At 51.1% G+C, this 27,342-nt stretch overlaps 2 protein-coding genes, 1 long non-coding RNA gene and 1 other non-coding gene across 6 annotated transcripts; 3 read left to right on the top strand and 1 right to left on the bottom strand.

Annotated features, from left to right (window-relative positions):
* The first annotated feature begins 152 nt into the window (after positions 1-152).
* On the top strand, positions 153-9,582 carry Vps52 (VPS52 subunit of GARP complex). The gene is made up of 20 exons (XM_075979597.1): positions 153-500; positions 1,243-1,327; positions 1,979-2,031; positions 2,155-2,230; positions 2,420-2,487; positions 2,712-2,887; positions 3,755-3,905; positions 4,881-4,981; positions 5,074-5,206; positions 5,299-5,356; positions 5,685-5,818; positions 6,146-6,301; positions 6,706-6,824; positions 7,072-7,195; positions 7,350-7,445; positions 7,531-7,638; positions 7,806-7,871; positions 8,446-8,557; positions 8,771-8,889; positions 9,024-9,582. Exons 1-20 carry the CDS (start codon positions 411-413, stop codon positions 9,168-9,170), a joined length of 2,172 nt encoding a protein of 723 aa, XP_075835712.1. The 5' UTR covers positions 153-410; the 3' UTR covers positions 9,171-9,582.
* On the top strand, positions 4,211-4,314 carry LOC142855156 (U6 spliceosomal RNA). Its single transcript, XR_012911425.1, has one exon. It is a non-coding gene; the product is annotated as a U6 spliceosomal RNA (small nuclear RNA).
* Positions 9,583-16,665: 7,083 nt separating the features above from the next.
* On the bottom strand, positions 16,666-20,466 carry LOC142854273 (H-2 class I histocompatibility antigen, Q10 alpha chain-like). Of its 2 annotated transcripts, XM_075979599.1 has the most exons (8): positions 20,367-20,466; positions 19,895-20,164; positions 19,368-19,643; positions 17,599-17,874; positions 17,358-17,471; positions 17,144-17,176; positions 16,944-16,991; positions 16,666-16,803 (listed from the first exon to the last, which is right to left on the bottom strand). In XM_075979599.1, the coding sequence occupies exons 1-8, from the start codon at positions 20,437-20,439 to the stop codon at positions 16,799-16,801; spliced, it is 1,095 nt and encodes a 364-aa protein (XP_075835714.1). In that variant the 5' UTR covers positions 20,440-20,466; the 3' UTR covers positions 16,666-16,798. The 2 variants fall into 2 exon arrangements, with proteins under 2 accessions (XP_075835714.1, XP_075835715.1); XM_075979600.1 differs by lacking the exon at positions 16,944-16,991 and having other exon boundaries at positions 16,671-16,803.
* Positions 20,467-21,357: 891 nt separating this feature from the next.
* Positions 21,358-26,637, top strand: LOC142854271 (uncharacterized). 2 transcript variants are annotated; one of them, XR_012911310.1, is made up of 4 exons: positions 21,358-21,666; positions 21,897-21,954; positions 22,167-22,250; positions 26,523-26,637. It is a non-coding gene; the product is annotated as an uncharacterized LOC142854271 (long non-coding RNA). The 2 variants fall into 2 exon arrangements; XR_012911311.1 differs by lacking the exon at positions 21,897-21,954.
* The last annotated feature ends 705 nt before the right edge of the window (positions 26,638-27,342 follow it).

The following is a 27,342-nucleotide window of genomic DNA, read 5'->3' as shown; positions in this document are numbered from 1 at the left end:
TCCTTATATACCATCCCGGAGGAAGAGGCGGGGCTATCTAGCAGGCGCGCTTCAGGAAACGGCTTCTCTCCCCGCCCCTCCCTTAGCGAGGAGTAGAATTTTGAGAGTTTGGATTGGGAATCATAACTTCCGGTCCGGTCGTCTTTACCGTAGTAAGGGTCCTGTTCCGGGCGTGCGCGCAGCGAAGGTTCCGGGGCAGGATTGTGTTCGTTTGAGGCGATCGCCTTCCTTCGTTTTCGCACTTGGCCGAAGTGATCTGAGTCTCACAGGGGAGACTGGAGTTAATCACGTTAGCTCAAATATCACGGAACTTTTTTTTTGCGCCAGACAAGACGTTCTGGGACTTGTGGTTTTTGCTTCTGGAAACGGACTCCGAGCCTGACAGCCGACGGAAGTGAGGCTGCGGGGGAATGGCCGCGGCGGCGACCATGGCGGCTGCTGCCCGCGAGCTGGTGTTGCGGGCCGGGGCCTCAGATATGGAGGAGGAGGAGGGCCCGCTGGTGAGAGCACGGGGCAGTGTGTCCTCGGGAGTGTCCTCAGGAAGGTGGAGGCTGAGCTCAGACAACGGTCTCCTCCTGCTCCCGGTGATGGTGACCGAGCCTTCGTAGGGACCAGAGTGGCAGGAACTCAAGTCCCACGGACACAGTGTCACCTTCCTATTCACGCTAGAAAAAAAAATTCTTAGTAGAAAAGAGGAAGTAGTGTAAAAGATTCAGAACGTGGGCTCTGGAGCCTGATTGCCTTGCTCCCACTTCCAGCCCCACCACTTGTAAGCTGTGTTTTCCGAGGTCTCGCTTCCCACACCTGTACAGGAGAGGCGTTATTCGGACCTACCTTATAGGTCGTCGTTAGGATTTAGCAGAATGAGTATATGTGAGGGTGCACCCTACACACAGGTAAACAGCATGTAAGCTCACAATTTTAGCATCTGGAACTCTTAGGGTGCGATGGTACAACACCCGAGGTAACAGGACAGCGGTCCTAAATTCAAAGGCAAGTCCGGCTAATCCTAGTTTTTCTCATTTGAACACCTCCAGCGAATTGCCTGGGTTTTTTTTTTTTCTGACATATTTTCTACTCGTTAGCCCTGAAAAGTAGATCTGAGTGCGTGAGAATCTTTGACCCACTAACTGTGACTCCCCTGAGAAAGCGCCCCCACCTCACTTTCAGGATTAGGAATATCCCGCTGTATTTGTTTCCCGCCTTTCTGTATCCCACATTCACTAATCTGCCCCTCTTCAGGGGGGTGCTTCTGGACTCCAAGAGCCCCTGCAGCTTGGGGAGCTGGATATCACCTCTGATGAATTCATCCTGGATGAAGTGGATGGTGAGTGGTGGCGGGGGTGGGGGCAGCGTAGCCAGCCCCCTTTATCCTTTAGGAATATGTTATGCGACAGACAGTAGATGACCCCCCCATACTAACCCCTGCATGTTTTTTTTAAAATGCAGTATAAAGTTTAATCGATGAATTGAGGTTTAACTTCCAATTTAGGTTCAGTAAGAAATGAACAGTAAGGGTAGGACACTTACAGCAATACCCTATGATAAAATTGCTGAGTCCCCATTTTTGCTCTTCTGGACTCTTATTAGTGAAAACAAGGTTTGTTTGAGCATAGACATGTGCAGACAGCCAATCTGATCACGAAGACAGCTAGTGAGTGATTGACAGGCTGGTACCACACACACCATAGATGCATCCAGCAAAGACAATGCAAGTCCAAGGTGGGTGAGAGGGCCTTCAACTTCTCAGAATGCCGCACTTACCTTAAAAGCTTCTAAATCATGCTTTGGGATTGCCATGTAATATTTTTGGTCCGTGGTTGGCTAGACTGAGGAACTGAAGCAGCAGAGCCAAAGCTGCTGTCCTTATCACTGGAGACACTGGGTCGGAAGGAAAAGGGGAGGCTGGTGTGCAGGTGCCCAGGGCGGGCAGAGGGAGGCGTGGCGCTAGACCCTGATGGAAAATGTCTGTTTCCAGTTCACATCCAAGCAAATCTGGAGGATGAGTTAGTGAAGGAAGCTCTCAAGACGGTGAGGCTCTCCACTATGCCAGTCTGCCCCACCCTCCCTCCTCAGTCCCCTCCAGCCCGGCACTGAGTCTGTTCTGGTGTCCTTTCACAGTGGCTTCTTCCTGACTTCTTGTCGTTTCCCCAGGGAGTGGATCTGCGACACTATTCGAAGCAGGTGGAGCTGGAGCTGCAGCAGATTGAGCAAAAGTCCATCCGGGACTGTATCCCCCAGCAGAGGGAAAAGATGCAGTTACCTACATGGGGTCTGGGGAGGTGTGATGCAGGTAGCCCCGACAGGGATGGCATCTCTCTCTAAGGTTTCTGTCACTTTGGGGAGACTTTCGGGGGGAAGTACTGCTGGTCCTCAGAACTCTGTGTTCAGTGAGAAGCCCTTGACTTTTGGGGGTCAGATATCCAAGAGAGTGAAAACATTGCGTCTCTGCACAATCAGATCACAGCCTGCGACGCTGTCCTGGAGGTTGGTGGCCCTCGCCTGTGGCCCCTGACAACCTTGACCCCGTCATGCCCTCTGCTCCTGGTTTTTTGTTTTGTTTTGTTAGTACTTTTTGTTCCCTGGGCAAATGAATATGTGCCGCCCTCTTGGGCTGTTGGATCCTGGGGTGTTCACTCAGACACTTGGGTGACATGCTTGTCCCTGTCAACCCTGTGACATGCCCACAGTGTTTCCTGCCCTCCCCGTAGCGCATGGAACAGATGCTGGGAGCTTTCCAGAGCGACCTCAGCTCCATCAGCTCCGAGATCCGGACCCTGCAGGAGCAGTCAGGAGCCATGAACATCCGACTTCGTAACCGACAAGCAGTGCGGGGGAAACTTGGGGAACTTGTAGATGGGCTAGTGGTGCCCTCTGCTCTGGTCACGTGAGTTGCTGGTTTGAAGGGTCATGATGTCCAGAGCAGGTGGTCGGGCTGAGGTTGTCAGGTACCATCTAGAGACCAGGAGTGCTGGCTAATGCCCGTAATCTCACGTTTGGAGGTCCAGGCAGGAGGTTGCTGCAAGTGATCACCCTTGGCTACAGAGTGGGCCCAGGCAGTAGGATGCTACAAGTCACCAGCCTGGGCTAGAGAGTGGGATCTTGTTTTTAAAAAGTTGTAGAAGGAGCTGGAGAGATGGCTCAGAGGTTAAGAGCACTGGCTACTCTTCCAGAGGTCCTGAGTTCAATTCCCAGCAACCACGTGGTGGCTCACAACCATCTGTAATGAGATCTGGCACTCTCCTCTGGTGTGGGGACATACATGGAGGCAAAATGTTGTATACATAATAAATAAATAAATCTTAAAAAAAAAAAGTTGTGGAAATAGCCGGGTGGTGGTGGCACATGCCTTTAATTCCAGCACTCGGGAGGCAGAGGTAGGTGGATCTCTGTGAGTTCGAGGCCAGCCTGGTCTGCAAGAGCTAGTTCCAGGACAGGAACCAAAAAAAAAAAAAAAAAGCTACGGAGAAACCCTGTCTCAAACCCCCCCCCTCCAAAAAAAAAAAGTTGTAGAAATTAATGGCTGGGTTAATAACTCCAAACCCTGCTTCAGCCACCATAGGCTAGCACGTGGGTTAGGTGTGATCCAAGATTAGGTGTGTAGTGAGGAGCCTGTGGGGAGACCTTCGTACGGATAACGAAGGTATGAGACGGGAGGAAGGCAGAAATGACGCAAGCTGTGAGGGTGTGGGTCGGTCTGTTTCAGCACTGTTGAGTGTCCCTTCTCTTGACCCCCGTCCTCCCTGCTCCTTAGAGCAATTCTGGAAGCTCCAGTGACAGAGCCCAGGTTCCTGGAGCAGCTGCAGGAGCTGGACGCCAAGGCAGCTGCGGTCAGAGAGCAGGAGGCGAGAGGCACAGCTGCCTGCGCAGATGTCAGGGGCGTGCTAGACCGGCTGCGGGTCAAGGTAGGATGTGGACACTAGAGTCACCTCCCAAGAACCCACGCAGCTTCCCTCAGTGCGGTGCTCACTGGCCCTCTGGTCTCCCCGAAAATCTGGAGAAGCTGGAGATGTGGCTCAGTTGGTAGCGCGCTTGCTTAGTGTGCACGAAACCCTGGGTTCCACCCCAGCTCTGCAGACATTGACCTGCTGACACTTGCCTGCTGTCCTTGCACTCAGGAGCTGACAGAGGAGAGATCAGAAGTTTCAGGGTCATTCGCTGCTACACAGGGAGTTTGGGGCCAGCCTGAGATATATGAGGCCCTGTCTCAAAAGCTAACGATGTAGAAACTAAAATTAGAACAATACAGAGAAGATTAGCATGGCCTCCGTGTAAGAGAACACATGAAAAATTTGTAAAGCATTCCATATTTTTTTTAATATTTATTTATTTATTATGTATACAATATTCTGTGTGTATGCCTGAAGACCAGAAGAGGGCACCAGACCCCATTACAGATGGTTGTGAACCACCATGTGGTTGCTGGGAATTGAACTCAGGACCTTTGGAAGAGCAGGCAATGCTCTTAACCTCTGAGCCATCTCTCCAGCCCCTCCATATATATATATATATATATATATATATATATATATATATATATATATATTTTTTTTTTTTTTTTTTTAAAAAACAGCCTGAAAAATAGGGCCAGGCACAGTGGTAAGTGATTTTAGCCCTAGCAGTTGGGAGGCAGAGGCAGGTGAGTTCCAGGCCAGCCTGGTCTACATAGGGAGTTCCAGGCCAGCCTAGTCTACATAGGGAGTTCCAGGCCAGCCTGGTCTACATAGACCTTGACTTAACAAACAAAACATAAACAAAAACACAACCAGAGTATCCTCTGCCTTCCCTTTACCCTCACGTCTGTCACCTCCTTGCTTCCTTCCACACAGGAAAAGCCCACAGCTTCATGGCTTCATAGCCTCTTTGTCCCCCACATCTAGGCAGTGACAAAGATCCGCGAGTTCATCCTTCAGAAGATTTATTCCTTCCGCAAGCCGATGACCAACTATCAGATCCCCCAGACAGCCCTGCTGAAGTACAGGTCGCCACCCTGGGACAGGCACAGGGTGGACCGTGAGCTTTTCAGCAGTCCACCGTGAATGTCCAGGGTCTGACACGCCCTGGTCCTTCCAGGTTCTTCTACCAGTTCCTGTTGGGCAACGAGCGAGCAACAGCAAAGGAGATCAGGGATGAGTACGTGGAGACGCTGAGCAAGATCTACCTGTCTTACTTCCGCTCCTACCTGGGGCGGCTCATGAAAGTGCAGGTGAGCCAGCGGGCAGAGGGCTTGGAGGAGGGGCGGAGCTCCCCACCTGCTGGTGCTGGGGCCGTGGTTGAGCTCTCTGTCATTTTCTCTAGTACGAGGAGGTTGCTGAGAAAGACGATCTAATGGGTGTGGAAGACACAGCAAAGAAAGATATCCTGGATCGGGGGCCTCCTGTCACACTCCCACCATGTCAGGCTCACTGTGGGGCTGACTGGCTCCAGCCCCCAGGGTTCTGCTTCTTACCCTCTCTGTGGGGTGGGGCCTTTGAGGATGTGAGAGCGGGAGCTTCCCCTCCCAGAGGCGCACATCATCCTGAAATTCTTCACGTTGACCCCGAGGGTCTGTAGACTCCCTGATGCCCATTAAGGTGTCAGGTGAAGTGAGGTCCTGGTTCTGGAATGGGGTGTCCAGGTCATTTTTAACTTCCCAGGAATCTCGGGTCAGTCTCAGTGATTTCCCTGACTCTGATGCTATTCACGATTCTTCTCGAAGCCATCCCTCCGAAGCAGGAACACCATCTTCACCCTGGGCACCCGGGGTTCTGTCATCTCCCCCACTGAACTTGAGGCTCCCATCCTGGTGCCCCATACTGCTCAGCGTGGAGAACAGAGGGTATGATTTCCTGACCGGGATCAATCCCCTAAGCTGTCAGAGTGGACTTTGGGGCCCTGGCCTGCTGTAATTGGGGGACACAGAGAGAGACTGGCCATGGCGGTATCAGTCGTGAGGCAGCAGCTGAAGTAGATGTGGGGCAGCAGCAGCTGTGGGGAGGCTTTCCTAGTGTCCTGTGCCCTCATCAGTGCCTGTTCAGGGCGTTCCTCCCTGCATGGAGGTCAGGTGTGGGGGGGTCAGGTGTGTGTGAGAATCTTTCCTGAGATATGCTGAGGCCCCATATCTGTGGGGTCAGTGTTGGATCCCACCCTTCTCTCTGTCCCTCAGTATCCGTTCGAAGCTCTCTTCCGCAGCCAGCACTACGCCCTCCTCGACAATTCTTGCCGTGAATATCTTTTCATCTGTGAATTTTTTGTTGTATCTGGCCCAGCTGCACATGACCTATTCCACGCTGTCATGGGCCGCACACTCGCCATGACCCTGGTGAGCCCCTGGATTCTGTGTTTTACCCTCCGTTCTCAAGGCTCCCCCACATCCAGTGGGGTCACAAGTGGCAGGGTTGAAAGCAGGAGTGTCCCGTTCTAAAAAGTCTAAGCTTTTATCTCACAACATGACCCCCTCGGAAGCCCTCAGAACTTGGGAACCTGCTACTTCCTCTGTTTTTCCTCAGTAGAGAGAGACTTTAAATCCTCAGCCCTGGCTTCTGCTGTGAGGAACTTTTATAGTTGAGGCCAGTGAGCAAGTCAGGGGCCCCTGAGGTATCTGTGGACAGGAAAGGAGGTGTCTCCCTAGCCAGCGCCTTGCCCCCTAGAAATGTACCATAGGTGGCTCATAGCCACCTGAACAACAAACTGACATCTGATTGTCTGCCTGTTGCTGTACCACAGAAACACCTGGAGTCCTACCTGGCCGACTGCTACGACGCCATTGCTGTTTTTCTCTGCATCCACATTGTTCTCCGATTCCGCAACATTGCAGCCAAGAGGGACGTGCCTGCTCTGGACAGGTCACTGCGCTTGGGTCCTGGTTCCTAAGACGTCAGGGCTTTATCTTACACAGACAGCTCCATCCTGACCCTGGCTGTCCCTCACCTGATATCCTTCACCCTTATTCCCATGTGTGTTTAGAGGAAGCATTGGTGTCACACACACGCACCCCTGCACCCTCAGTCACCATGCCCCTGAAGGGTGCTGTGCACCCACGGCCTGCCAGCCCCCTAGCCAGCTGACCTTTGGTTCTGATTAAGCCTGCAGGTACTGGGAGCAGGTGCTTGCCTTGCTGTGGCCTCGGTTTGAGCTGATCCTGGAGATGAATGTCCAGAGCGTCCGCAGCACTGACCCCCAGCGCCTCGGGGGGCTGGACACTCGGCCCCACTATGTGAGGGAGGGTGAGGGTAACAAGGGAGTCTTGTGGTCACACTTAGTGGTTTTTGACACTGGAGAAGGAAGGACTGGGAGCAGGAGCTGCAGAGGCAGCTGGGAGGTTGTGTCTGCCAGGCAGGCTGATGGGAGTCTTCCCTCCTTGGTCCTAGATCACACGCCGCTATGCTGAGTTCTCCTCTGCACTGGTCAGCATCAACCAGACCATCCCCAATGAACGCACCCTGCAGCTGCTGGGACAGCTACAGGTGGGGCTGGCACACAGACTTACCAGCACGGGGAGGACCCTGAGGTCTGGCTTTCTCACTTGCTGCTTCTGTTGGGCTGTTGCAGGTGGAGGTGGAGAATTTTGTCCTCCGAGTGGCTGCAGAGTTCTCCTCCAGGAAGGAGCAGCTTGTGTTTCTGATCAACAACTACGACATGATGCTGGGTGTGCTGATGGTAAGGCCGCTCCTCCCCGGGGTCCCCACGGCTTGTCAGCTCCACAAGCTCAGCGCTGTGCAGCTCAGCGCTGTGCCCTGGATCCTGGCTCTGTCTGCAGTGTGGGGTGGCGGGAGGTGCTGGCGTGAAGGGTGTCCCTAAGTTCCTCACTCCATGTGTCTCCTTAGGAGCGGGCTGCCGACGACAGTAAAGAGGTGGAGAGTTTCCAGCAGCTGCTCAATGCTCGGACTCAGGTGGGGCCTGGGTGTGGCAGGGAGACCTGGGTGCTACTGGGCTGACCTCAGTGTGCAATCATTATTGCACCTCACTGCCTTGTTGCTAGTCTGTTTCATTTCATTTTAGTGATATTAATAGCTTAAAAGCAAAATAAAACTGTATCTGTGCGTGTGTGTGTGTGTATATGTGTGTGTGTGCACATGCCAAAACAAACAGTTCTGCTTTATAGGGGATTATTAGTGTGTGTGTGTGTGTGTGAGAGAGAGAGAGACAGAGACAGAGACAGAGACAGAGACATAGTCACATGTCATGAAACACACGTATGTCAGAAGACAACTCTAGGACCGGGCTCCTTTCTTGCCTCTTCCACTTTGTGTTCTGGGGTCCAGTGGCAGCACTGCTCCCCCTGAGCCAGCTCATTGGCTCTTGGTTTTCCTTGGGGACTTCCTCTCCCCCTTGTGAGATCACCACCTGGAAGGTTCACAGAGGCTGGCTGTTCTGTAGAGTGTCACTTCCTCATCGTCCCAATCCAACATGGAGTCCTTTGTTCCCAGACTCCTGACTCTGGTTCTGGCTTGCACATCTCTCTAGGAATTCATTGAGGAGTTGCTATCTCCTCCCTTCGGGGGTCTGGTGGCGTTTGTGAAGGAGGCTGAGGCTTTGATTGAGCGTGGACAGGCTGAGCGCCTTCGAGGGGAAGAAGGTATGAGGCTGTTGTCATGGGACCAGGGAGGGGAGTTAAACAGGACAGTGAGAAGGGGCAGGGCACAGGGGATGGCACAGCGGGGAAGACTTGAATGCTGGAGGACCAGGAAAGCCGGGCTTGTGGGTGAACATGGCTGTGCCCTGGGCAGGCCTTGCCGGGGTAGACGGTCCCCAGGCCTGGCTGCTCTGACACTCCCTTTCCCCGTGTCAGCCCGAGTCACTCAGCTGATCCGTGGCTTTGGTGGCTCCTGGAAGGCGTCGGTGGAGTCTCTGAGTCAGGATGTCATGCGGAGTTTCACCAACTTTAGAAATGGAACCAGCATCATCCAGGTGCCCTGCCACTCCCAGCCCTTTCCCGTGTCCCGTGCCTGATGATTTCCTTGCTGTTTTCTCTGGGAAGTCACCAACCAGCTGTGTCTGAGATTCCCGTGAAGCTCTGACCCCTGACTGTCATCTCTGTGCAGGGGGCGCTGACCCAGCTGATCCAGCTCTACCATCGCTTCCACCGGGTGCTGGCGCAGCCGCAGCTCCGGGCGCTGCCAGCCAGGGCCGAGCTCATCAATATTCATCACCTCATGGTGGAGCTCAAGAAACACAAGCCCAACTTCTGACTCAGTCCCCGGGCTGACAGCTCCCATGGACTCTGCACCGCACACAGTGTCACCTGGGTCCCCTTTCCCCCTCCTGTTGTCTCTGAGGCTTCCACACTCCTCCCCCAGCCTCCATTGAGGACTCTGCCTCAAGAGAGTGTGCCCAAGTCGTTTCTTCCTGGACTTCCTGGACCTTTACTATTTCCCCATCCCTGTCACCTCCGCCCCTGATGGGTCGCACCTGTGAAAGCTTCCACTGCTTCTGCAATTGCGGCTCAGCTCTTAGGACAGAGCTGTGGAGGCTGCCTCTGCTCTCCTGTAACTTGGTGGACCCTTGGTCTCCTCTTGAACACTAACCCATCACCTCCTGGCTGGGGCTCAGTCTCTCTGTCTGTTGTCTGTCTGTCTGTAGGCAATATAAGTACTAATGTTCCGACAGCTTCCTCTCCTTTGTCCTGGGCCTTTGAGCTCTGCAGCATTTCCTTACTGTAGACCTATCCGGGTCCCAGCCTGGTGGGCATCCAGGAAGAAGGGAGGATGGTGACCTATGACCTGTCCCTGCTTCTGACCCCAGGGGTCGTGGGTTGCTTAAGAGCAGACTGCTTTGTAGCCCTCCAGGATGGTGGCACACGCCACAAGGCCTGGGAACATGGACAGCTGTGGGCACTGTCCTGAGGACTACCATGGGAAAAGTTTATGACTCTGGGATTATCTTAGCCCCTAAGTGACATCACATCTCCTCTGGGATTGTCTCAGTCCCTAAGTGATGTCACAGCTCCTCTGGGATTGTCTGTCTCAGTCCCTAGGTGATGTCACAGCTCCTCTGGGATTGTCTCAGTCCCTAGGTGATGTCACAGCTCCTCTGGGATTGTCTCAGTCCCTAGGTGATGTCACAGCTCCTCTGGGATTGTCTCAGTCCCTAGGTGATGTCACAGCTCCTCTGGGATTGTCTCAGTCCCTAGGTGATGTCACAGCTCCTCTGGGATTGTCTGTCTCAGTCCCTAGGTGATGTCACAGCTCCTCTGGGATTGTCTGTCTCAGCCCCTAAGTGATGTCACAGCTCCTCTGAGGGTCTGCAACCCCTGCATCCAGACATTGGGGCAGGGGTGGACCTGGCTCCAGAACACACATCTTGTCATTCACATTTGATCCAGACCCTCCTGCTGCCCTGCTTCTGTGCCCAGTGAAGACCACAGCAGTGGGTCCCACCTTCCTAATGCTGCAACCTTTAATACAGTTCCTCACATTGTGGTGACCCCATAAAATTATTTTCATTGCCACTCCATAACTGTAATTTTGCTAGTTATGAAAAATAATGTTAATATCTGTGTTTTCTGATGGTTTTAAGCAACTCCTGTGAAGGGTACTTTAACCCCCAAAGGGGTTGTGACCCACAGGTTGAGAACCGCTGGTGGCGACTGAAGAAAGATCCTTGACAAGTCCTTTTTGGAGGGTTTTAGAGACAGAGTTTCTCTGTGCAGTCCTGGCTGTCCTGGAACACTCTGTAGACCAGGCTGGCCTTGAACTCAGAGCTGACCTGCATCTGCATCCCAATTGCTGGGATTAAAGTTGTGCACCACCATCCAGCTTCTGACCAAGTCTTAAACAAAACCCATGTGGTTTTAGACCTATAATCCCAGCTAATTGGGAGACTGGCATGGGATAGAAAGGCTGCTTGGGTTACAGAATAAGTTCAAGGACAGCCTGGACCAGGTCTTAAAAGTAAAGTCATGAACAAGGAAATGGCTGAGCGGGTAAGAGCCCTGGCTGCTCTTTGGTCCTGAGTTCAATTCCCCGCACCATATGATGTCCAGTCATCTATTATGGGATCTGGTGTCCTTTTGGTGTGTAGGTGTATGTGCAGATAGAGTACTATATTTATATATATAATAAATAAAATTAAAAAAAATTAAAAAGCCAGGAATGTAGTTCAGTGGCAGGAAGCTTGTGAGGTGGACAGCAGTCCCTGGGTTCCTTTTACCATGGGGGAAATTCCAGGTGAAAGAAGCTATCCAGAAAAATTAATTTGAGGTCATTTCCTCTTCCCCATTCACATTCAGGTCCTTGGCCAGTGGCCTCTTTGAGGTGTCACCTAAAGATCTGGCTGTTGCTGCCCTAGGAGGGAAAGGAAGGAAGAGACTCTGAAAGCGGCTCTTGATTGGACCGTATGTCTTGTGGGCGGAGTCAGTGCTGTCCTTAGGGAGCTTGCCCAGTCTACCTCATTTCCCCTTCCTGGTTCCAAGTTTCAGCTTTTCCAGTCTCGCTGTGGCTCCCAGGATCCTTGAGGCTCACCTGGCACAGCACTAGGTTGGGGGCCACAGGCTCACCCCAGACCTGGCCGCGGGAATCCTTCATGGTCCTTTCTGGCTTTCTGTGCTTAACAACCTGCTCCCCCTCTCCCCCCAGATGTCAGTCTTGGGGATCCCTGTGTTCTGGTCTCACCGAGCCCTGGCTGTCCTGGACTTGCTATGTGGATCAGGAACTCAGAGATCCTCCTGCCTCTGCCTCCTGAGGGCTGAGATTAAAGATGCTCCCAAAGAATCCGTTATCTTTGTATGGATACCTTGCTCAGCCTAGATATAGTGGGGAAGGCTGGGTCTTGTGTCAAAGCAGTGTGCTAGACTTTGTTGATTTCCCTTGGGAAGCCTTACTTTCTCTGAGGAGTGGATGGGGTCTGGGGTGGGGAAGAAGGGGAGGGAACAGGAGGAGAGGAAACTGGGATTGGTATGTAAAATGAGAAAGGATCGTTTTTAAACAATAAATTAGTTAATTAAAAAAAAAAGGTGTTCCGAAAGAAACCGGGAACCCTTTCTTCGGGTTGCATCTAACTAAGCTAGTGGGGCTGAGGTATAGTCAGGTATGACTTGATCAACATGCAGGGTTGAATCCCTGGCAACATCAAAACCGAAAGAGAAAGAAAGTAACACTGTGATGTGAGGGGCTTGAAAAGTTTCTGCACCTCATAAACCACTCTGCCCAACACAACACAGTAATCCGAATCAGACCAAATCAAACCAAACTAGAAACAGCCCAGGTTAGTGGACACCAGTGCTTCCGGATGGCGTTCCAGTCACCCAGAGAAGAGACAGGGAAGGAAGACCAGAAAATTATGTGTTTCTTTGTGGGGGGGAGTTTAAATTCCCTTTGAGAGTGGTCTTGAGTATCCGGGTAGGGGTCATCTTTTGAGGGGCTTTCTTGTGGGCAGAGTCTGGACTGAGGCAACTCCCAGGGGAGGGGACTTGGGATGGAACTTCCACCCCAACATTTCAGACTCTGGATATATGGATGTCAGGGGCTGGGGTGTGGCTTCCATCCAAACGGGGCTGTGCAGGAGACAGTCGGTTCTTCAGTGTGGTCCAATTCTTCAGTGTGGCCCAAACAACCTTTGAGGTTCGTGAACCCTGTCAGCAGTTGGGTGACTCTGAAGCCTGCAGTCTGATGGGACATTCAAAGTTGCTCTGTCGGCCCTGGGACCTTCGGAAGCCGCGATGCCGCTATCCGCCGCCAGGGGGCAGCAGGACCCAGGAGTAGGAACTGGTCTGGGTCCTGGCTCACCAAACTGCTGTGGGCTTTGAATGCTGGGTAAGGCAGGGAGTCATGACCTATGCCCGCTTCATCCTGAAGCAGCAAAGCATTTTCCCTTTAGCCCCAAATCCTGTTTTGTGATTTGGAAGGCTTCGTGGTTCTGACAGGCCAGAAAAGGGTGCTGGATCCCCAGGACTGGAGTTATGGTTGGTTATAAGCCTCCCCATGGGTCTCCTGTAAGGGAGCTCTTCACTGTGGATCCAGAAGGTCAGCTGGGTGATGATTTCTCTGCCTCTCTGAGCTAGCAGGCTTTTATTCCAGCATCTGGCTTACGAGTCTTTATTGGTAAAATTGAACAATTGAAATTTTATTAAAAATGTTTGGCACTCCAACCTGTGGTGTGAGCACACAGACAGAGAAATCATGCCAGCTGCAGACAAACTGAGAAGCCATCAGGTTTGCTAAGACACCTGGGAAGTCCTCAAGGAGAGAGCTAAATAATATTAAAAGGAAAAATCTTTTCCACATCAAGGGTGGGAAAATCATAACACAGGGCATTAGAACCCTGTTACTCAGCTACTTAGGTGGCCTGAAAACAGGAGCAGAAAATGAAGAGAAATGACTGAACCGAGATTGACACACACAGATCATAATTAATATCAGTCTGTAATTCATATTTCATCCTCAATAGCCGTAGTAGATTTTTAGTGCTAAATATGAAAAGTTTTGATAACTGTACCAAATATAAAAAGTAGAGGGCTGGAGAGATGGCTCAGCGGTTAAGAGCATTGCCTGCTCTTCTAAAGGTCCTGAGTTCAATTCCCAGCAGCCACATGGTGGCTCACAACCATCTGGTCTGGTGCCCTCTTCTGGCCTGCAGGCATATACACAGACAGAATATTGTGTACATAATAAATAAATAAATATTTTTTAAAAAGTAGAGATTTATTAGATACAAGCCTTATAAAGACTTAGAAATGAAAATAAGAAAAATACACAAGCACAAACAGAGGAATTTAGACAAGAACCTACTGTGCCACCTCAGGATGAAACTGAAGAGGGGCGGCCCACGGTTGTTAGAAAACCAACCTTGGTTTATCCAGTTACTACAAATAAAAAGCTACCCTCAGGCAATAGGCATCTCCAAGGCTTTGCAGATGTTAAATGGAATCCTATAGACATATGACATTTGAAGGGTTTTAAGGAAGGGGTCATTTCATGTGTATGCCATCATCCTATGTGAAGAAGATGTTAAATTCATGGACAACTCAGAACACGGTTATCCCCCAAGACTGGAAAGGTTTGGCGACAGCAACATGGAACCTGGTCCTCAGTTACAGCGGTGAACATGGTGGACAGAGGAAGCCAGGGCCCTGGAACAATGAAATAGGGCAGAGGTGTTGACATTTCCCAAGAGCAGTTTCTAGGTGAAGGCCAGTGTGCTGGGCTACAAAGGCAGCATGGATTTGATGCCCACACCTTGCCGCTGTGTCATTTAGCAAATGCTTGTGATGAGGGCCAAGAACCAGGAAAGAAGTCTGAGTCGTTTACCATACAAGACCCCAAAGAAGACTTACTTCACTGATATTCTGCAAAGATTGATTTCAGAAGTCAGACAAATATTAATAGAATCTTTGGCTTTTGAAAATGCTATTTCAGAATGCAAAAGGGTGATTGTGCCTTTAAAGGCAAGATCAGCACCAATAGATGAATGGATTAGAAATACAGCTGATACTGGACCTCAGGTTTATGACGATACTTTGATAGAAGTGATTTCTAAAAATTTTAAGGAAAATCAAAATGTCAGGTGTTTTAATTGTGGTAAGTAAGGTCATCTGAAATGGGATTATAGGGAAGGCATTCCTAGAAACAATGTATTTTTTCTAGAGAGAATCCAAACAGAAGGTCCCAGCCTTCTGGAGTATGCAAAAGGTGTTACAAAGCCAGCATTGGACTAATGAATGCAGATCAATATGGGAGAAGCAAGGTAACTTTTTGCCACCGGGAAATGCCAAAGAGCACCTCTTGCAGGCTCCAGGGTTCAATTTGGTTCAATCATTCCCTGTCAGAACTGGAGAAACTCATCCATAGAGCAATTAAAAGACTTAATGCCTGTTTGTTAAAAAAACAGCACTGCTCTGGATGTGATCAAGGACAGAACAGCCTCAGTAGAAAAAAATAAAAAATTCAGGAGCAACAAGAAAACAAGTATTTTGGGCAAACTGCTGTAAATGATCAGAGATGAAAGCTAAAATACAGATAAATGGCATTGAGATGGAAGGTTTACTAGACACAGGTGCAGATGGAACAATAATTTCACCAAAGTCCTAGCATCCAGCTTGGCCTCTTCAGGAGGTCAATGTTCAGTTTCTAGGGATTGAAACTTTATCTCTGGTAAAACAAAGTGCAAGGTGAGTGGAATGTATAGGGCCAGAAAGACGAATAGGAAACTGTTTTTATTTTTTTACTTAAAACTCAAGATCATATTTTTATATATAAGGGTTTTATAAACCCAGTGGCTAGTGTGCAGAAAAGTCAGTAGTTTTTTTAAGGCCTGAGTTCTTTTTTTTTTTTGGTTTTTTTTTTCAAGACAGGGTTTCTCTGTGGCTTTGGAGCCTGTCCTGGAACTAGCTCTTGTAGACCAGGCTGGTCTCGAACTCACAGAGATCCGCCTGCCTCTGCCTTTCAAGTGCTGGGATTAAAGGCGTGCGCCACCACTGCCCGGCAAGATCTGAGTTCTTTACATTAGCTTTTGGTTATAATTCTTGAGACCTGCAGCTAATCAGAGCACTCCTTTTGAAATGCTTGATTCATTTTTTTCTTTTATTGATTTTATTGTGCTCGACATTTTTCTCTGCTCCCCTCCCTTTCTCTTCTCTCCCCTTCAACCTCCTCCCATGGTCCCCATGTGATGTAGGAGGTCCTTCTGTCTATGTGTTGCTTTTATTGGTTAATGAATTAAGAACTGGCTTGGCTTATAGCATGGGAGGAGGAAGACCCAGCCTGTAAATCCTCGAGTCCCCACTGGAGGCAGCACCAGGATTCCCAGAGGCAGAGAGGGAGAGGGGACCCTGGGCATAACACAGGACAGATATGAAATGAGACCCTGTGGATCCCTCCTCTCTGCCCATCCTACAACCTGGGTTAGATTCTGATAAATGAAAAAGGAGAGAACCTCCAGGAAGGAGCCTGAAGGGAGGCAGGAGCTCAGGAGACTGAAGCTCATGTTCTCATCCCACAGTCTCCTGAGAGCAGGGCCTAGTGGACCTTGAGGGGACAGGAATGGAAAACAACTCTTAATGCTGTCACTAAGGGACCCCACAGGATAATGAGGCAGGCACCACTCACAGGAGCAAGAACAGGCCTAGTCTTCCATACTAACTTAAACAAACAAACAAACAAGAAATCAACACTAAAGACAGGGAAAAGAGTAACAGCCAGGAGAGCAGCCCTGGTAACCTGACACAGCAGCCCTGGTGACTCATAATCCCAGGGACGGGACAAGGCTCTAACCATCCCAGTGTCCCTGTGATCACAGATCTCAGTATGTGGTTCTAAGTGATGAAGAGAACAGAGCCAGGAGGTGACAGAGCTGAGGAGTGACCTTGTCAATGACAACAACGCACAGCCCTGTTCTCACTCAGCTCCCACAGCCTCATCCTGTCCCACCAGATGCACACAGCACAGTGAACACATATTCTGGGAGGTTCTCCATGCTGCCATTTATTTCCTCCACAAACTCACAAACTCGACGTATCTCGAACCTTTATATTACCTGACAATTAATCTGTTAGATCAAGGACATTAACGATCAAGTTCACATTCAGATTCTTATTTTCAGTGGGGAAGTCAGGGCTCCAGCTCAGGACAGCATGGAGGAGACAGGATGGAGATTCCCCTCCTGTCTGGAGGAACAGGAAGGTTGGCTGTGGAAGGGAACAGGGCAGTGCAGGAACTGGGCCCTGGTATGCGGGGTGAGCTGGGCTCCCCAGTTCTTCACATTGAGCCCATAGGATCACAGGGAACATCAGACACTATTGCTGAGAGTGAACTGAGGGCTTTGGATGTCACAGGAGAGACCTGAACACATCGTCTGTCACTCCATCCACACCAGGCAGCTGTCTTCACGCTACAGAACAGGAGTCACGAGCAATCATGGTGAAGACAACATCCCAACCACCCACCACTCACTCAAAGATGATTCTGGGAGTTCCTGAAACCCAATCATGTCCACTCTGCCCCTCCCCAAGTCAGGTCCCAGAGGGTCACCTTTACAGTCTGGGAGAGACACATCGGAGCTCTGGGAACTGTCCCTGCCTAGGGTAAAATTATATATATATACATATACATATACACACACATAATCCCAGAATATTTTCCTGCAGGAGCTATTATTGATTGTCAGAACTCCCCAAATAATTCAGTTTTAACCCAAAGGCCTCAAGGACAATCCTGCCCACCACTCTTACCTGGAGCTGGAGCATAGTCCCCTCCTTTTCCACCTGTGAGAAGAAAAGCTGTGAGAGACCAGGGAAGTCCCCGACTCTAGGAAGTTTCCAGAACTGACAGCAGACCAAGGTTAGAGACAGCAGCAATGAGGGGTGTGGATGTGTTTCCCATTAATGAGGCAGAGCACACTTCTAAAAGGGGCTGAGAGAGAACTCAGACCCTGCCCTTTCCTACCTGTGTTTCTCCTCCTCTTCCTCACAACAGCCACCACAGCTCCAATGACCACAGCTCCAAGGAGAAGCAGACCAGCAATGACTGCCATGATGGGGACTGTGGACTGAGGAGGCTCTGGGAAGGGAAGGAAAGGAAGGGAAGGTGAGGGTCATGACCCCAGCTCTCAGCCCTGACCCTGCTCAGGGTCTGTAGAAGCCTCCAGCTTTCCCTGACCCCAGCTCTGCACCCACTCCCTCCTTACCCCATCTCAGGGTGAGGTGCTCAGGCAGCCCCTCATGGTACACATGGCATGTGTATTTGTGCTCCTCCCCAGAAGGCACCACCAGAGATGCCCACTTCTGGAAAGTTCCATCCCCAGAAGGTCTGGTCTCCACCAGCTCCATGTCCTGAGTCTGTTCCTCCTCCTCCCTCTGCCAGGTTAGAGTGATGAAGGCAGGGTAGAAGCCCATGGCCCAGCACCTCAGGGTGACGTCACCTTTAGGTCCAGGATGATGGGTCACATGTGCCTTTGGGGGATCTGTGTGGAAAATTAAATCCCACAATTAACAAGATAAACTGAAACCTGTAAAGACAAAGCTATAACAATGTTGACACTGAACTGTGTGACTGTTTGAACACTTCTGTCATCACACAGTGACCTGCAGGTAGAGCTGGTCCCCTCATCACAGAACTGCAGTTTCCTGGGAACCCAGAAGCTAAGAGGGAATCCACATGGGCCAGCAGGTCACCATGGTCTTCCTTATGTGATGTTCTGTAGCATGAGTTAGGTAGTAAAAGAATGAAGGGATGGAAAACAATTTATATACATGATATTAATTTTCATATCCAAATAAGAAATTAGGGGAACAGGTTACATGAAATGTGCCACTAATTCCTGCTGCCACCACTGAGGCACAGCCACTGTGGCCATCTTTCTGTCCAGCATCAACTGTCCATCCAGGTGAACAGACATCACCACAGTGAGCAGCAGAAATGTGGTGACCCTCTGACAATCAGGGGAGAAAATGACTCCCAACTCCTGTCTCTGAGGGACAAGATACCAGGTACGGTCACCCAGGGTCCCTGAAGTGTGCTGTGGAGCCCAGTGCAGCTCTCACTGGGACACAGCGGTGCTCACAGGGTGTGTGGATCTTCCCTGTCACTCCAGTCCTGGAGGTGCAGAAGACCCTGTCTCTGAGGAAGTTCAGTTCCTAATCCACTAGGGCTACACTGTAACTTGTTGGGTCAGAGGGAGAGCAGGGGGCTCTGGATGGCTAACTCTGGCTGAAAATAGTCTTAAGTTCACAGGAATCTTTCTCGTTTAAAGGGAACACTGACTTAACTTGTCTAATTATCTAGAGTGTCAGTACCCACGGCACCTGTGGAGACTGATACACATGATAACACAGGGGAGGGAGAGAAGGAATACCGGCCCAGTGAGGAAGAAAAACGCACTAAAAGGAAAATGACAACTTGAAAGAAAAAAGTAAAAAGAAAAAAAAAATCCGTAAGTGCCCACGTGACAATTCTAGGAAGAGATAGAACTGGGGTGTGGGATGGATGCAAACCTGACACACAGGAATCTGGGAGAATTTATTCTTTGGAAAGTTCTAGAAACTTGGGGATGCAACCTAGGGTAGAGGCATCCATGTCTACCCAGAGGTGAAGGAGACTCCGGTCCTGGTGTGTAAGGCTGACACACTCAGATGACAGGACTCGGTGTCCACAGACACTGGGTGTGGGCAGAGAACCCGGCCTGGGAGAGGCCATGGCTGACAGGGGCTGCAGACCGAAGGAGCCACTGTTGGTGATGTCGGGATCCTCTTTCCTCCCTCCTGAGACAGATGTGGAACTGTCCTGGGAGAAGGCTGAGCCCTGGGAGGTCAATGCAGTCCCTGCCATGCTGGATCAGGAGACTCAGGGACCCTGTCTGCCCTCAGAGACAGGGGCATGACCCCAGTGAGGGTTTCCTCTTCCTCAGGACTGAGCCCAGCCCGAGGGCAGAGGGAGGAGTTGCCCGCGGCCCCGCACCTGTGCGCAGCAGTGCGTCCTTCCCGTTCTCCAGGTATCTGCGCAGAGAATGCACACACAGGCCCTCCAGGTAGGACTTCCATCTCTCTGCCTCCCCATCCTGCTCCCACTTCTGCCGGGAGACCTGCGCTGCCACGTCCGCCGCTGCCCACGTCGTCAGGTCCTCATTCAGGGCGATGAAGTCGCGGCCGTCGTAGCCTTCTTGAGTGTACCCGCGGAGGAGGCGCCCGTCCGACCCCACCTCACAGCCGTACATCCACTGGATGGTGTGAGAGCCTGCAGGGACCCCGCGGTCAGCCCCCGCTCACTCCGGTCAGTCCCGCCCACCCGCCCCGCCCCCGTCACCCACCCGCCCCGCCCCCGTCACCCACCCGCCCGCGGCCCCGCCCACCCGCGGACTTTAAACCGAAAGGGAAATCGGGTCCGGTCCCCGCTCTCCTCCCGAACCTCGGACCTGGGACCCGGGGCGACTCCGGCCCGTGCGTGGGGACGTGGAGGGGTCGTGACCTCCGACCGCGGTCACTCACTGCCCTCGCTCTGGTTGTAGAGGCGGAGCAGGTTCCTCAGGTTCACTCGGTAAATTTGCTCGTTGTCCTTGGCGATCTGTGTCTCCCTCTCCCAATACTTCGGCCCCTCCTGCTCCATCCACGGCGCCCGCGGCTCCATCCTCGGAGTCTCCGCGTCGCTGTCGTAGCGCACGAACTGCGTGTCGTCCACGTAGCCGACAGAGATGAACCGGGGCTCCCCGAGGTCGGGCCGGGACACGGCGGTGTCGAAATACAGCAGCGAGTGCGAGCCTGGGGGCGGCGCGCGGTGAGACCCCGACCCTGCTCCCGGGTCCCCGGGCAGCATCGCGGGCCGCGAGGGGAGCAGGGCGCGGGGCTCGGGACGCGGGTGGAGAAAGCGGGAGGGTCCAGCTGGGCCACGCGGGACGCGGCTTCCCCGGTGCCGCCCCCGCCCTCCCCGCGGAGCCCGTTTCCCTCCCGACCCCGCACTCACCCGCGCGGGTCTGGGTTGGGGCCAGGGCGGCCGCCAGCAGCAGGAGCAGCGTGCGCGGTGCCATTGCCCCCATCTCAGATCTGCGGAGCGGAGACTCTGAGTTCCGCGGACTCCGTGGACTTTATAACCCGTGACCGCGGCGACGCTGGTTGGTTCCCCGGGATCTCGTCACCCAATGGGGGTGAGAACCGCCAAGTTGTCATCAGTGTCCGGGCAGAAGGACCTGGGAAGGACAAGGGAATCCCCAGCTCTGGGCTTCCCCACCCAGACCTCACCGCCTGGGGACTAAGACTTTGCCTGAGCCCTGAGCTGTGGGAAGGAGCGCTGGGTGTCATGGTGTCTCTGAGCCGCCTAAGGCCAACTGCTCCTCAGGTTAGTCAGGATGAAACCTGGGAGCATGAAGTTTCCAGGTAAAATATATACAGCACTTAAAATGAATGTTCATGGAAACAGGTGCTGTCGGAGTCCTGGAGGGTGCGGGGCTGCTGTGGACACCGGCATCAGGAGGTGACTGGGGTTTTTAAGCACTTTTGACATACTGTGTCATATGTGACTCTCCCTGCAGGAAGGAGGCCCTGCTCACCTCTGCTTTCACTTTCTGCTCCAGTTGTGTTTGGCTAGAATTTGAAGACATCAACTTAAAAATTCACAGGAAAAAAATTATAAAATAAAATTTTCTCCACATATCGTACACAAATGAAACCTAGAATCCCCGGTGTGTACCTCTGCTGTTAGAATCACCCTCTATCCAGTGTCCACACTGCACAGGCCTGAGGAACTAAGAAGCCAACTGTTATCAGATCTAGGGTTCCACACACCTGCGACATTCATCTCCCTCATCTCATTAGCTCATAGAGTGAGAGTGAAGGTCAGAGAGAGAGAGAGAGAGAGAGAGAGAGAGAGAGAGAGAGAGAGAGAGAGAGAATGAATGTAACTTCTACCACATGGTCACTATTATTTTTCTTTATAGTTATTCTTCCTCTCTTACTGTGATTTATTCCCTAAAGCAACTGTACCATGGGAGTTTGTGCACACAGGGAAATGTGGAGTGTAGACAGGGTCAGTGCCCTGCTGTATTTGGCTCCACAGGGGTCTCTTCCCATGGAGAAGGGGTCTACTGTGCTGAGACAATGACCCAGGTCCACACGGACAATCTCAGGACTATGGAATGAAGATCCGTGTAAAACACAAGCACATGGAGCCACAGATGATCATCTGGGAACAAACACTAGGAGTCTGAGTGTAAGCACAGGCTGTGAAGATACGATCCTGAGTGAAGAGGCAAAGTCTCTGTTTACAGGTGAGATCCCTGGGCATCAGGCTTGGCAGTGTGAGCCGCCCACTGCAGGTGAACACAGGAGCCTGGTCTCTGAGATCAACAACAGCCAGAAATGTGGAAACAGAACTTGTCTCAAAACAAAACAAAACAAACAAACACACACACACACACACAAAAAACAGGAGAGACACACAGGTCAGACTCACTTCATTCTCTCCTCACCCTTCCTTTTCCTTCTCCCTAATAATTAGACCCTGAATCGTCTAGAAGAAAAGTCACTTCCAGGAACACAATGGCAACAACAATCAGGTTGGGATGCAGGGCAGAGATGCTTCTCTTTAAAGCTGAGGCGCTGGCCTGCAAGCACCACACAGAATCCCACAGAGACACAGTCATGCTCACTGTCCACGCTACTCCAAGGGTCTCGGGTCTCAGGCTGCCCTGCCCCCATCAAACTTACAGCCAGGTGGAACATCACATCCTTTCCGCCAGTGGGAAGAAGACATCTTGTTTTCTTTCAGGGAGGAAGCAGATCCATGGAAACCAAAAGAGGCTGCAAATCCTGGAACCAGGGAACTTTCTAGAACTCTGAAGCAGCAGCTAAAGTAAAAGCAATAATTGGTTAAAACAGGATCCCTTAACTTGGGATGAGGATGTGTGGGAGGGCCCCACTGAAGCTGAGAACTTTGAACCCTTAGATTCTCAGATTTAGCTCACCTGTGGAAGCAGTCTCTCTGCCCTCAGCCACAACCCCTGAAGACAGGGGTTCCTGTCTGTCCTGGAACTTGCTTTGTAGACTAGGCTGGCCTACAAACTCTCTGAGATTAACCTGCCTCTGCCTCCCGAGTACTGGGATTAAAGGTGTGCACCACCACTGCCCCACAGCCTTTTCACCTTCGATTGAACAAATTAATTCTTTATTGTCTGTTAACCAGCAGTGACTGTCTCTGATGGAAATGTTAAGCAAGACAATTCTGATGTCCCTCAGAACCCAACATTAGTTGCCTCTAGACCTATTGTGAGCATCCAGGCACACCTGGCCCTGCCCCTTGGGGACCTGGCAGAGTGTGCCTTCAGGCATAGCAGGTAGTACCCTGGCCTGCTGTGTGGTCTCTGTGCACATGTGCTGTGCCCCATCCCTTTAAAGGACAGAGTTCTGCCTATTCCCTTCTTTCTCTTCCTCTTCCTCTCTCCCACAGGTCTCTCTCTTTCCTTGGCTCTCTGTCCCCCCCTCGCTCTCTGCCTCTCTGCACCTCTCTCTCTGTGTCTCCCCATGAGGCTGCTCTGTGCTCCCCTTCTCTCTCCCTTTGCTCCCTTCCTCCTCCCCCACAATAAAACTCCACATAGCTCTGTCTGCACGGCGTGTTGTGTCTGTCTCTCACCCACCCTGGGGCTCCTTGGACCCGCCCTGCCCACTCAGGTCCATCTTGTGCCACATTGTAACACCTATAACCAGACTGCAGGGAGAGCCGACAGCTAGAGGGACGTAGAGAGTATAGGGCCAGAGGGGATTGCTGCACAACTAAAGAACTTAATACATTTGCTAATTCATTTAGGAGAAATCTGGAGACTATGTGTGGGAATGGAATAAGGATGTGGAATAATGATGGAAGAAACATTAAAATTGGGTTAGATTGGAAGTCTCCCACAGTTTAAAAAGGTCAAAAGTTTGGATGGTTGTCTGAAGCATTTGTCAAAAATGGCTTACTGATAAGGACTTGGAGCTGCCTGACACCTTAGGCTCAGTGTTGATGAAGGGATTTTAAGGCTCAGGGATATTGCAGTGCTGGAGTGTGCTGTGTAAAACCTAATCCTCCACATGGGAAGTCCAGAAGACACACCCTTCACAGATCCTGTAAGACACAGAGTGATGAGGGGCACCAGCAGGGTTCAAGAGTTTTGTTGTTGGGGCTGGAGAGATGGCTCAGTGGTTAAGAGCACTGCCTGCTCTTCCAGAGGTCCTGAGTTCGATTCCCAGCAACCACATGGTGGCTCCAAACCATCTATCTGTAACTGGCATGTGGGTATAAACGGATAAATCTTTTTTTAAAAATTTTTTTAAAGAGTTTTGTTGTCAACCTTTTCCTTGAGCCAAAACTTAGGGCTGGAGATACTGCTGCTCAGTGCAGCTCAGCTGGACAAATTAAAGACAATGGGATTGGGCTGGAGAGATGGCTCAGAGGTTAAGAGCACTGACTGTTCTTTCAGAGGTCCTGAGTTCAATTCCCAGCAACCACATTGTGGCTCACAACCATCTATAATGAGATAAATAAATCTCATCTATAATGAGATAGATAAATAAAAAAAAAGACAATGGGATTCACTGGGTCCCATGGTATCAGGGACACAAGGCAGCATGAAATTGCTAAAGGCAATGTGATCACAGTTATCATGGTCAGAACAGGCAAAGGTAATTTTTTTTTTTTATTTTTCGAGACAGGGTTTCTCCGTAGCTTTTTGGTTCCTGTCCTGGAACTAGCTCTTGTAGAACTCACAGAGATCCGCCTGCCTCTGCCTCCCGAGTGCTGGGATTAAAGGCGTGCGCTACCACCGCCCGGCTAGGCAAAGGTAATTTAATGGTGGCATGAGTCACATGGACCTGGTATTTCCAGGCAAGAAATAAATAAGAAGCTGTTGTAGTCAGTATTCTATTGCTGTGAAGAGACACCATGAACATGGAAAATCTTTTTGTTTTAACAATTTATTATTTATTTATTTATTAAAGATTTCTGCCTCCTCCCCGCCACCGCCCCCCCCATTTCCCTCCCCCTCCCCCAATCAAGTCCCCCTCCCTCGTCAGCCCAAAGAGCAATCAGGGTTCCCTGCCCTGTGGGAAGTCCAAGGACCACCCACCTCCATCCAGGTCTAGTAAGGTGAGCATCCAAACTACCTAGGCTCCCACAAAGCCAGTACGTGCAGTAGGATCAAAAACCCATTACCATGAACATGGAAAATCTTATAAAAGAAAGGATTTAACTGGGATTTGCTTACAGTTGTAGAGGTTTAGTCCTAAAAAACAATGACTCATGAGATCTGCAGGCAAATGAAGGGAACTAGGAAAAACCATCCTGATTGAGGTAACCCAGACTCAGAAAGACAAACATGGTGTGTACTCACTCATTAGTGGATGTTAGATGCAAAGCAAAGACTAACCAGGCTACAATCCACAGCCCTACAGAAGCTAGATAACAAGGAGACTCTAAAATGGATGCATGGATCACTTGGGAAAGAGGAAACAGATGAGATTTCCTGGGTAAACTGCATGGGGGGAGGGGTTGAGGGGTGGAAGTTGGAGGAGCAATGAAAGAGATATTTTGATAGAGGGGGACTTTATGGGGTTAGGGAGAAACCTGCTTCCAGGGAAACTCCCAGGAATCCACAAGGACGACCCCAGCTAAGACTCCTAGCAACAGCAGAGAGGGCGCCTGAACTGGCCTGCCCCTGTAATCAGATTAGTCACTACCCTAATTGTCATCAAAGCACCTACATCCCGTAACTGAAGGAAACAGATGCAGAGATCCACAGTTAGGCACTGGGCTGAGCTCCAGGAGCTCAGTTGGAGAGAGGAAGGAGGGATTACATACACAAGCGGAGGTCAAAATCATGATGGGGAAACCACAGAGACAAATCACCTGAGCTCAGAGGAGTTCACGGACTCTAGACTAACAGCCGGTAGGGGATGGGAGTCTGACCGCGGTCTGAGAATGATTCACACTTCCCTCAGGTGATGCCTCTTAACCCTCACAGTATAAACTGTCTGAGTGAAGGTGGCTGCAGCCCCACCTATTGTCCCCATTTGGCAGGCCAGGACACCACAGAAAGATCCGGTGGCTTGTGCAGGTGAAGATCCTGTCCATGGCTGCCTCTGCCTTCATCCTTCCTACCTCCGTCCTCCACAAAGGTCCAGCTGCTCTTGTGTATGTGTGTGTGCGTGTGTATATATGTATTTATATGTATATACATATTATGTCTCATCTTGCTGAGTCGGTAATGCTGCCTTGAGAATGTGGGGCGCAAACACCCCATCTGGGGGTTGGTGCGTGAACTAGTGCCACACATGTAAGCTGCCTTCTCCCTGCACTGGGGAGAACTGTTGGCAGAGGTGGGGACACTTACCCCAGGTGACCTGTGACAGGCCCACACGCGGTGTCTCCAAAGTAGGGAGCCGCATCTATGAAGGTCTTAGTTACGCAGGCAGGGGACATAGGAAGAGGTTGAAAAGCTGAGAATTACTGAAAGGAAGCCAGGCAGCAACTCAGAAGCCGCTAGGGATGAGTGAGCACTGATTGCCTACTGGAAGGTGGGCTTCCTCCTCAGAGTCTCCCTGGCTCCTCCCTAAGTCTCTACCTCGCTGGCCTGCTGCACGGCCGGACATTGTTAGATTAAGGGGATGCAGCTGGGCATGGTGGTGCAAGCCTTTGATACCAGCACTCAGGAGGCAGAGGCAGGCAGGTCTCTGAGTTCAAAGCTAGCCTGATCAGGCAGCCAGGGTGCCATAGTGAGGCCCTATCTAAAAAACAAACAAAGGGGTGGGACTCCCAGATGGACACTGAGGAATGGGGCTGCACTGGGGGGGGGGTAAGTGAGCATCTTGAACCTCTGTGGGACAACGGTGGCACATTGACAGGTCAGCGGTACTCAAAGGCGCTAGAGAAAGGGTGGGCCGTAATTGTCGGTGCCAGGGATCACACAAGAAAATCCAAGGGATCCAAGGGAGCCCACCCAGTCCTGCCTGCAGCATAGTGAGGCCCTGAGGGAGACGGGGCAGAGGGTACATTCATTCTGCTGCAGAAAGCCTGTTCCTGAAACCCTCGACTCCTCTGGGACTCCAGACCCCAAGGCCACAACTGGTTCTCACAGCCCTCTTTTCTTTTCAGACATCAGCAGTGACGGAATGTTCTCTTCAGTCTTCATGGCTGTCTTCTTGGTGGCCAGACCGACTTTACCGTGGAGACCTGGTTTTGTACCTCCCGCGGGTTAACTGGATTTCACTGGGCTGATGGAGTTGTGCAGAATGTTTGGAAAGTCTGCCCCTTCATCTTCTCCTCCAGCTTCTCAGATTGTCCCTAATTCCCTTGTCTTCAGGTGTTTGGAGCTCAGTGTAACTAGTCTAGGCTGGCCCAGAACTCATCATGTAGACCAGTCTGGTTTCAAGGTTGTGGTGATTCTTCTGGCTTTGCCAACCAGATCCTGGGACTACAGGAATTAGAGACTATGGCTGGCTCCTCCCTCTTTTCATTTCTATTGTATGGGGGGAAGTTATGGGGGGCTAACCTCTGCCATCACCTCCTATTTCCATCACTCATTTCCTGTAAGTTTTAAGCTTTCCCAAATAAAACACTAGGTAGCCTTGGCTGGCCTGGAACTCACTATAGACCAGACTACCCTCAAACTCAGAGATCCACCTGCCTCTGTCACCTGAGTGCTGGAGTTAAAGGCGTGCGCCACTACGTCCCGTTAATTTTTATGTGTGGGTGTTTCGCCTGCACAAGTCAGTGCATCACATGTTCCTGGTGACTGCAGAGGCCAGAAAAGGGCTTCAGACCCCCCAAAACCAGAGTTACAGATGGTGGTGCACCACCATGTGGGTGCTGGGAATCAAACTCAGGTCCTCTGAGTAGCCTGAGCTCTTAACCGCTGAGCCACTTCTCCAGCTCCCCCCACCTGTTTATTATACACCCTTGATAGACACACACA

Source organism: Microtus pennsylvanicus, chromosome 7 (assembly GCF_037038515.1).
Source record: "Microtus pennsylvanicus isolate mMicPen1 chromosome 7, mMicPen1.hap1, whole genome shotgun sequence".
In the NCBI taxonomy this organism is placed as follows: Eukaryota; Metazoa; Chordata; class Mammalia; order Rodentia; family Cricetidae; genus Microtus; species Microtus pennsylvanicus.
The sequence above is the reverse complement of the archived record's forward strand: the minus strand, read 5'-3'. Positions and strand labels throughout refer to the sequence as shown.

What these genes read in the sequence shown, in the direction of transcription:
- LOC142854273 (XM_075979599.1), bottom strand. Translation starts at nt 20,439, where the DNA reads ATGGGGGCAATGGCACCGCGCACGCTGCTCCTGCTGCTGGCGGCCGCC. An exon ending in GAAGAGGAGGAGAAACACAG is followed by an intron (nt 17,177 to 17,357) that starts GTAGGAAAGGGC and finishes TTCTTCTCACAG; the next exon opens with GTGGAAAAGGAGGGGACTAT. An exon ending in GGACTATGCTCCAGCTCCAG is followed by an intron (nt 16,992 to 17,143) that starts GTAAGAGTGGTG and finishes ATTTTACCCTAG; the next exon opens with GCAGGGACAGTTCCCAGAGC.
- Vps52 (XM_075979597.1), top strand. Translation starts at nt 411, where the DNA reads ATGGCCGCGGCGGCGACCATGGCGGCTGCTGCCCGCGAGCTGGTGTTG. An exon ending in GTGCCCTCTGCTCTGGTCAC is followed by an intron (nt 2,888 to 3,754) that starts GTGAGTTGCTGG and finishes CCTGCTCCTTAG; the next exon opens with AGCAATTCTGGAAGCTCCAG. An exon ending in ATGGAACCAGCATCATCCAG is followed by an intron (nt 8,890 to 9,023) that starts GTGCCCTGCCAC and finishes ATCTCTGTGCAG; the next exon opens with GGGGCGCTGACCCAGCTGAT.